Consider the following 9,750-nt stretch of genomic DNA (forward strand, 5'->3'; position numbering starts at 1 on the left):
GTTAAATAAACGATATGCAAATAATTTTTTATAATTATATATGCATATAGCTTTCCGTTGTTTAATTTGATGAGAATTGAAAAATTTTGTTACCGTTAAGTATGGAAAATTTTATATAATCTTAGTTAACGTATTTTTTAAAGTCGAAATATAAACGAATAATTCCTGTGCAATGAAATTCCTTATTTTAAGTTTTTATTTCTCGGCCGATTCCATCTACATTTTAGAATTTTTTTTCTTTCTTTAACTACATACAAATCTGTAAATTTTACAATTCAAAAAATCTTTAATCTTAACTAATTTAAATAATGAATAAATGTAATTTACAAAATTTTTGGCTTTGTAGCCTCTTTGGTCAAGGCAATTTTTTTTTTCTTTTTGCAGAAAATTACGAAATTTAAAAGATGTGTTTTATTATTTTTTTACTAGAATAATTTTATTATTATATCGAAACACATTTTGATTCTCTGCAATAGTTCATGAGATATGGTAAAATACGTGAAAAGTACAATTACAGTGCTCAAAAAATCTGCTAAATTATTTAAACTGTATTTTCCAAATTGTTGCTATTCCTCATATTTTAAGGGTCGGCAGTTCGGATGCATCAAAAATAGGGTTCATTTATGCAGGGAAAGTCCACTCTCAAATAAATCGATTGGCAGACTGGTAGGTCGTTGGGCCCATGTCCGAGAGGTCGTGAGTGCGATTCCCTCAAGCCGAAGACAATAGACAAAATGGTAACTGGTGAACGCTAAATCTGTCGGGGTGTTATTCGGTTCAGGTCAAAATTACGATCTGCAGACGGATGGATGATGTGTGACTGTGTCCTCCCTGCTACGTAAAATGCTATATGACGCATGCATGTTGTCTCCGTATCATCAGCGTTAAAATGAGGACATTTCGTCAAAGTGATGAAATAATTATCGCCACTTCTCGGAGGAAATGAATTTCGTCAATAGTAATGAAATATTTCGTCATTCTATAATTTTCCGAAAAAAATCTCGTAGCGAATAATGTCTCTAACTTTTCTAATAATCACTTTATCATAGTCACCATATAGGTGGGTTAATATCACCTTAATAACAAAGAGAACAGAGAGATAAATTAGACCAATGCCCGAAGTGCGATTCGAATCCGGGATTTTCCTGACACGAGACCATCTGCTTGACCACCATACAGCTGGTTGACATATTTCGGCTCTTTGTTTTCGATCATCTAGTCTTCATCTTATTTTCGTCATTCTTGTTAACAATCTCCCAAAATGCACTACCAAAATACACCAAAATGAGGATACATTTTCGTCATATATTTAGGAGTTCCCATTTCGTCACAATCACGTAATTTTATGACTAAATAATTCTCGAAATTAACGAAATGTAGTTCAAGGATTGCGAAATCGTCAAAAGTGAGAGTTTTAATTCTGAGAGTGCAGTGCTGAAGTAAAATATCTTCAGTGGTAGACGGATCATGGGTTAGTGTTTCTTTGCTGTCAGACTAACCATGGGAGGTGTTCGTGGTCTTCTTCTCCATGTAACGAAAAAGCTGGTTAGTTCCATCAAAAAGTTCTCCACGGAGGCAAATTTCTCACAATTTCATCCATGAGTTTCTTTGTCTTCTGAAATGGGTTCAAAATTACAAGTCTATGGAGTTGAACATTGGTAGTCGTAAACTCAAAAATTGGGTCTGCTGTTCAACAATGGTTATAAAATGTCTAGAAACTATGGACTGATGGAGACATTTAGTTTTTTCTCTGAATTCAATACTATTAATTTGTTAAACACACACATTTACTTATCTGGTACAAAAGGAAAGAAAAAAATCAAGTTCCTTTATTGTAGTTATTGAATAAGTATGCCTCGTACACACACATACAAAATTAAATTTTTTATTCTAGTCTTCATATAAAAGATAACGTTTCAATACTATAGGTAAGTATAAAGCATCAACAGATTCGATTAATTTTGGCCCCCAACCTAAATAGTTTCTTAAAGCAATACGAGCACAATGCTTCAGGGGTAATGGAGTTAGAGCTCTTTGCAGAAGCACAAGCTTGTGCCTTTTACTCATCAACAATGAATTGTCTATTAAACTCACACAAAACGCCTCAGCTGCTGATGCCACAAGTTCCAAAAGTTCGTCGTTATTTCTGGAATCTATGTGATGTATGCCTAGTAGGATGCCCAGGGGGTGCTGTCTTTGTCCCATCAAAACGACACGGGCTCCATACCTGAGAAGCATGCGTACAATGTTGATGTTGTGATTCGTGACTGAAACGAGATATTCACCCAAAGGAGGTTTCAGGACTGTTCTTCCATTTAGAGTCAAAATGGCGTTTGGGTCAGCACCATTTTCTAAAAGAAATCGAACAACTGCCACCTAAAGGAAAATGTTTACAGTAAATTGAATTGTTAATTAAAGAGTTTAAAATGATAATGTACAGTAAATGTTTTAAAAGGCCATTATAATCACTACTGATTAACCCTTTCTGGAACAGCAAATTTCGATGGAAAATTTATTTAGGCAGGACAACAATAAGTGCGACCTTAGACAATACATTCTAAGTAAAATGACATACTTTTGATCATTGTTGTTTAAATAGTGGTTGCTAAACGTTTAAAATCAATTAGCTTTACATTAATAGCGGTTGGTAACATGTGTTGAATTAGTATTGCCAGACTTGATACACTGCTTCAGAATGACTTAAAAAATCATAAATGAGAATGCATAAACACGTGATATACGTAGAATACATAAAGCTTATTTACTTACTTTGCTTTCTCCCAACTCAGTTAGAGCCACGTGTAGGCATGAACCAACTACTGCAGATCCTTGGTTTATATCTGTTCCAAGCTCAATCAAATATTTCATCATGCTAAAGTCACTTTTTAACAAAGCAAAGAAGAATGGTGGTGGCTTCGTGTAATAAGGTGGCAATTTCACTTGTGCACCCTTGGCGACCAGTAACTCAACAATTTTTATGTTACCGCTTAAAACAGCACAGTGTAATGGAGTTCTTTGCTCTTCGTCTGTTATAGCATTGACATCAGCTCCATGAGCAATCAGTATTTTTGCACATTCTAATCCTCCGGGGTTTCGGCAAGCCTTTGTTTAAAATTGAATGATCATTAGTTTACTTCGTTCATCGTTGAAAATTTAAGTATTTTATTTAGTAAAAATAAACATAATATTATTAAAATAATAGAAAGGAATGCATTTTAATCCTTGCCAATTATTTTATCTCGGATTCAGTGGGATTTAATATTGGCTCAAGAAAAGTTCTTGCAAGAATATATATTTGGAATACCAAGATTGGGATGCCTAGATTTTTCCCATTGCACAAAAATGGATTCAGACAATTACCTATATTCTCTACCTAGGCTGAACGTAATAAATCTATATTGGCTGAATAATTGATGTAAATTATAAGGTGAATCGAATAATTCTACATACGGCCACGGCCTTTCTGGGAAAGGATTGATTGAATCTGTATTCGGCGAATATTCGTAAATTGTCCTCTGACAGCCAGAGTTATATTGCCATTAGGCTATAGGCCCGATAGTAAAAACCCTTCTGCAGATTTTTACAACATCTGCAGATTTTCATCCAAGTTTTATTTTTAACAAGCAAGGCAATAGCAAGCAAAATAGGGGGGAAGGGGCTGCTGACACCTTCTGTAAAGTTGAGACTACATTTTTTAACTGAATTCAGAGAACATCTTAAAGGACAAAAAAGTAAAGAATTATTTTTTTCTGTTATTTGATTGCAAGCTGAACTGCAGAAGGATTGATTACAGCTTTTTAGTATCATTGCATAAAATTCAACTCTTGTAAAATTTAACATATGTATGTAAAATTACCTATGTGAAATTTACAAGGACTTCATATTTGAAAATTTTGTTACATGTATGTTAGATTAAGCTGAATTTTAACAATAATAATCTTTGATTGGTTGCTTTGAGGTAGCAGACAGATTTGAATTTATAAAAGTAGTGCTGCAGAATCACTCCGTAAATTCTGCTACCGGGGCTATAGGATATGTTGTTTTTATATGTACATTTATGTATATTAATTTATGATCAAGAATTTCATTACCTTCATCAGCAGTGTTATTCCTTGCCTGTCTCTTGCATTGGGATTTGCTCCATATTGCAACAACAATTCAACAGCTTTGACATCTGTAGGGTCTATAAAATTAATTTCAAATCCTGAATAATACTCCGCATTTGGATTAGCTCCATGCTTCAGTAAAAGTTCAGCAGCTTTGAGATAGCCATTCTTCAACGCTAAACGCAGTGGTTCTTCTGCTGGACTTGCTCTTGGTGGATAGCAGTATCCGATATCCCCGGGCAAAAGCTAAAAAATGAATAAATTTTATTCAGTTAACTTTATATTTATTTAAAAGTGTCTTTTTTATTGATAGCGTCAAAAAGTACCTATAATCGAATTCCCTAGGTAGCAGAGTAAAGCAAATATTTTTGTTACTATATACATGCGTGTTAAAAATTGACATTATGCATATAATATGGATAAAAATTTATCAAATAACCATAACATTTATGACCAATGTAATATGTCTCTCTGAAGTCTCGTTACTTTGCATCAAAAAAAGTATTCACTGCTTATTGATCTATTATTGCAAATCCTCAATCATCTTTCTAATTGCATCACTTAATAGTCGTAGTTGAACAGTATCTGAACATTACAGACGATGAAAAAATTCCTGAGTCAAAAATAGAGATACTGTCATTCTGGAAAATGTTCAATTCTATGAAATTTCCAGAAGAGCGCAATTGTCCAAAAAAATAATTTTTAATGAATAACTTCCAAAGATCGCATGCCTTACTAAAAACACTCCCAAAGATTCAGTCTGATGTGATACTGGTGTCCGGTGCATTGTTTATAGTAGTGTACACATTTCCTCATAAGAAAAACGCATACTTGATTTTAAACTCCAATTTAAATTTAAATTAGTTTTTGAATAGAAAAAGTTAAAACATTTCCTCAAGCAATGCGACAACTTTTAAGAAAAATTCATTAAAGTTGTCGCATTAATAGATAAAACGTTAATAGTATTAATAGATAAATCTCATTTGTAAGTAAAGCTTAATAGATAAAACGAAATACGCCCTTTCAAAAGGTTATAGTCCCCCCATCACGAATTGGCATGAGCAAAGTGAAAGTAAAGCGAACCGGTAAAGTTTATTACCGGTTCAAAGAGAGGTAGTTATGTACAAAGCTGAGTACAAAGAGAAGAAGCTAAGTACAAGACTGAGTACAAAGAGAAGAAGCTAAGAAAGTCAAAGCGAAAGAGAAACGGAGATTTTGGGAGAAATGAATATAGAAATTTTTTTTACTTTATTTTAATTTATAACCGTCGTTGAACAGCCGTCCCAATTTTTTGAGGTTACAACTACCAATGTTTAACTCCGTAGCCTTGTAATTTTGTTTCCAATCCGGAAGACAAGGGAACTCTAGGATCAATTATTGGGAGAAATTTTGCCTTTGTGGAGAACTTTTTGATGGAACTAACCCGTATTTGCACTACATTGAGAGGAAAACCTCTTACGATTTGCTTGGCGCAAAGGGACTCTAACCCATGATCCGTCTACCACTGAGTGCATCTTAAGTCAGCACGGTGGTTGGTGCGAGCCGGATGTGGAATTCGCATCGACCAGCCATCATAGGGATTTGAACCCGGTTCACCTCATTGAAAGGCGAACTCTATATCGATAGATTATTTAGTTTATTCTAGAAAAGAAATTAACTGATTTAAAGAACTTTCTATCGTAGTGAACCAAAGAATCAGAATGCTACTTCAGTTTGGAATTCTCGCCAAAAGAAATACGCTTTTATTAAACGCGCTTCAAATTTTCCCGACTTTGAAAAAATTAATCTAAGCTTTTCCGCTAACTTGTCGTGTGACTAAATGATACTCACTTTTGTGAAGTTCACCCGCGCATTGTAGCTGAGCAAGATTCTGATAACGTTGCAAAAGCCTATCTGAGCAGCATTATGCATGGGAGTGTAACCTTTTTCGTCCATCAGGGATGGGTGGGCTCCTCGGACTAACAACAATGTCATAGCATCCACGTGCCTATGATAAACAGCGAACTGCAGAAGCCTGCGTCCATGATCAAGTGGCTCGTTTACGTCCACTCCTTCACTGAGCAACATACGTATTTCGTCAAGAGATGCGTATGTGCATATACAGTCTGCTATTTGACGGAGAATGGGGTCCTCTGGAATACAGGTTTCGTCTTCTTCCGCTACATGAAAATTCAATCAACAAAATAAATTATAAAGTAGTGTCTTTGAATAACGATTGATCATTCTATACACTGGCTAGGTATTCTATAGAATGCAGGATTTTATACATTAGCGGTGTATACAGTGAGCTGGAAAAAAATTGGATCACCCTGAATGACTTTCGATCTAATTATTGGATCTTCGAATTCTAGACACAAGAACATACTTTCTCAGAATAAACATGCCTTTTCAACCACGGATTTGGATTTCTGACCTCCAAAATATAGGGGAGAGAGTCACAATTCGGGAAATATGGTCAAAATAGTTTGGTCAGGAGAGCGATCCTAAGTTTTGATCTCATAATGTTAATTTTACTTTTTGCGTATTTCATTATATCTCGAGAACTTTTTAAACGAATTGAAAAATTTTTGTACTCAATTATAAAATTCATTTATCCAAAGATAATTCCATACAAAAAATAACTTTCAGTAAATATTTATTATTTCTTATTATTTCATTTAATAACGGTCAAAAAAATTTTGAATCGTAAGGTATAGAATTTCTTGCATCATTTTAAAGAACATAATTTTACATAAAAAAATATAAAATGTAAGCAAAATCAGTCGAATAGTTCCTGAGAAATCGAATTTTAAATCAGAAGACGTCGGGGAGAAAAAAGGTATGTTTATTCAGAGAAAGTGCGTTTTTTTGTCTGACTTTGTATTTTAAAATGTCGTCTGCACCTATTGACTAGCATATTTGAGGGGGTCCGTTTATTTATTTATTTTTTTTTTCATACTGTACATTTATGTCATGTCACGTATATTGTTGTAAATTTATATGGACTAAATTAAATTGCGTTTGCAACATGTGATAAAAAAAAAATCAGATTAGTTTATATCGGAAATAAAGACATATATATTGTCGAGGATTCTAAGAAGTTCCTTTCAGTTTGGAGAATTAAGATATTTTTAACTACGCAATGTAATAAAAATTAATAGTTATTAAACAATAAAAATTCTACTTCAAATTCTACTACAAATAATCTACTACTTCTACTACTAATAATTCTACTACTTCAAATTCTACTACAAAATTCTACTACAAATAATCTATTTCCAAATAATGTATTTCATATAATATGTTTATCTTTCACGTGATATGTATAGTCTTTCATATAATATGTAGAAAGTGCTGTATATTCTTCATTTCCAAAACAAATAGTCGTTTTTGTTGTTTTTTTTGTTTTTTTAAGCATCATTGTATAATTCTGCGCATCGGAGGTTAAAGACTCGTGCATAAAATCATACTTACAAAAAAAAAATTCCTTTAGTTGTTCAACAGTATTTTTAAATTATATACATATATATTATTGAAAGAATATTATTGGAACAAATTAAACAAATTAAGAACCTTTGAAACAAATTAAGTTAATCAAAATTCTCTTAACTCTCCAACTTGAAAGGAACATTTTAGAATATTTGACAATAAATAAAATATATTGTCTAAAATTTTATTTTTGATAAAAACTTATCTGATTTTTTTATTACAATTACGTGTTGCATACATTTAATTTATCTTTTAAAAATTTAAAACAATAAACGTAAATTACAGGCAATATATGAAATCTTGCATTCTACGTCATTTTATGGAATGACTTAAGTAAAAAACGATAAATATTATATATATATATCCAATGGCAAGTTGAATGGCTAATAAAAAACCTCGAGGCATTATATACAATGACTAGACGAAGTATATATAATTCTCATATTTTATGCTTTGCTTAAGAAGCAGTTGTCATTCTATTAAATGCATAATGGCACAATTACATTTCAATATAGACGACAATGCATGACAATAACATGCATGATCCGCTTTCTGAATTTTCATTTTAAAATTGCGGTGAAATCAGCTGGAAGCAGTTTCTCTATCCAATTAACAGTAAAGATAACGATTAGGAGCATATTTTTGCGGGTTTGAAACCGTTTACAACTAGTAAGGTTAGAAACCTTGAATACAAAATTCTACGGTTTTGTAACCATTTACAATTAGCATGGTTGATGATTTAGCTAGACATTGGAGTTACGTTGTGATTGAGTTGAGTTTTGTAAATTGAATGGTGGAATGTTGCTTAATTATTTTATCTACTGGTTCCTTGATCGGAAGAGAACGGAAACACTGAACTTTTGTGTTAAGCAGAGTGTTTTTAAACTGATTTATATTAACTCTCGAATAACTATTATTTTAACTCTCACGTATCAGCAAGCACTGCTTTAAAAAAAAAATTTAAAATCAGCAAAATTAAGGCACTTTTTGAAACAGTATACATAAACAAAATTATATTTAAAAGTGGTAAACAACAAATTAATAAAGTATACTCTACTAAAGTATAGCAAAGGTTAATCTTATTCCAAAAGAATGATAAAATGTACTTCATTTCAATTTCAAAATTACTATGTTTACCACAGAAAGTTTGAAGTTCCTTATACAATTGCATGAATGAGCACTGAGCTTTTCAATAGTTCAGGGTCACCAATTAAAGAATGCAGGACAATGGAAATTCCTCGTGCGTTGAAGGAATGGGAGAAATACAGTAGTATCAACTCTGGGATTCGAGCAACTGTTTATCAGGTCATGAGATTGACAGAATACATCTCTTGGCTAAAGTATGTACCCAGCTGAAAAGAACTAAGCTGCTTAATCACTCACTTATTACTATAAGATTATAAGGCAAACATTGTGTTAGGCATCCGATGACGGAAAACAAAAATAAGAATATGTAATACTTATCACATGGGTTAGCTTCCAGCTTTCGAAGAACGTGCCCTCATTTCTTATTGATAGTTGGCGTCGATTAAATTTAGGTTATTTAACCGTTAACAGTCTATAAACGATTTTTCAAATTGTTAACAGTTTGAATACCATATTTTTTATTGGTGATCGAAATGAGTGATCAGAAGATCTCTCTACTTATGGCAATACTTCGCAAGCTTTCACCATTAGCGTGTGGATAATCATAGGAGTAGGAAGTTCCGTATTGATTTTCAAACTATTAAAATATTTTTAGTATGGAAACCATGTGGAACTTCAAACTGCATTAAATATAATTCTTAAGCGTCGTTGAAATTTCAAAAAATATTTTTGGCAATTTAAATCGGAAAAGTGAAGTTCTTTTCATATTTAAACGTGAAATTTAAATATGAAAGAATGAATGGGAATGTCTTGCGATATTATGGGAGGAAAAATATCGCGATTTATGCCCATTCATTTGAGCAGAGCAAGAGAGACATGGGGGGAAGCGGGTCTGGTTCATTTCATCGACAATCACTTCATCGACAGGCCATTTCATCGACACCACTTCATCGACAGGCCATTTCATCGACTAGGTCATTTCGTCGACAGGCCGTTTCCTCGACAGGGTTGTTTCATCGACAGGCCGTTTCGTCGACAGGGTCACTTCGTCGACAAGTCATTTCGTCGACAGGGTCATTTCGTCGACAAG

General features: G+C 33.1%; 1 protein-coding gene across 2 annotated transcripts in view; it reads right to left on the reverse strand.

Annotated features, from left to right (window-relative positions):
• Window positions 1–1,807: 1,807 nt before the first annotated feature.
• Window positions 1,808–9,750, reverse strand: part of LOC107456352 (ankyrin repeat and protein kinase domain-containing protein 1) — a 13,648-nt gene continuing 5,705 nt past the window's right edge. The window contains exons 1-5 of one of the 2 annotated variants that reach the window (XM_071182300.1): window positions 8,712–8,982; window positions 5,937–6,265; window positions 4,092–4,352; window positions 2,770–3,102; window positions 1,808–2,376 (exon numbers count right to left, since the gene is read on the reverse strand). In XM_071182300.1, coding sequence (XP_071038401.1) covers window positions 1,891–2,376; window positions 2,770–3,102; window positions 4,092–4,352; window positions 5,937–6,265; window positions 8,712–8,745 — 1,443 coding nt within the window. In that variant the 5' untranslated portion in view covers window positions 8,746–8,982 and the 3' untranslated portion in view covers window positions 1,808–1,890. Of the gene's footprint in view, window positions 2,377–2,769; window positions 3,103–4,091; window positions 4,353–5,936; window positions 6,266–8,711; window positions 8,983–9,750 lie in introns of those variants that run through there. The other variant, XM_016074210.3, reaches the window with a different exon arrangement.

This window comes from Parasteatoda tepidariorum, chromosome 1, assembly GCF_043381705.1.
Source record: "Parasteatoda tepidariorum isolate YZ-2023 chromosome 1, CAS_Ptep_4.0, whole genome shotgun sequence".
NCBI classification, from domain to species: domain Eukaryota; kingdom Metazoa; phylum Arthropoda; class Arachnida; order Araneae; family Theridiidae; genus Parasteatoda; species Parasteatoda tepidariorum.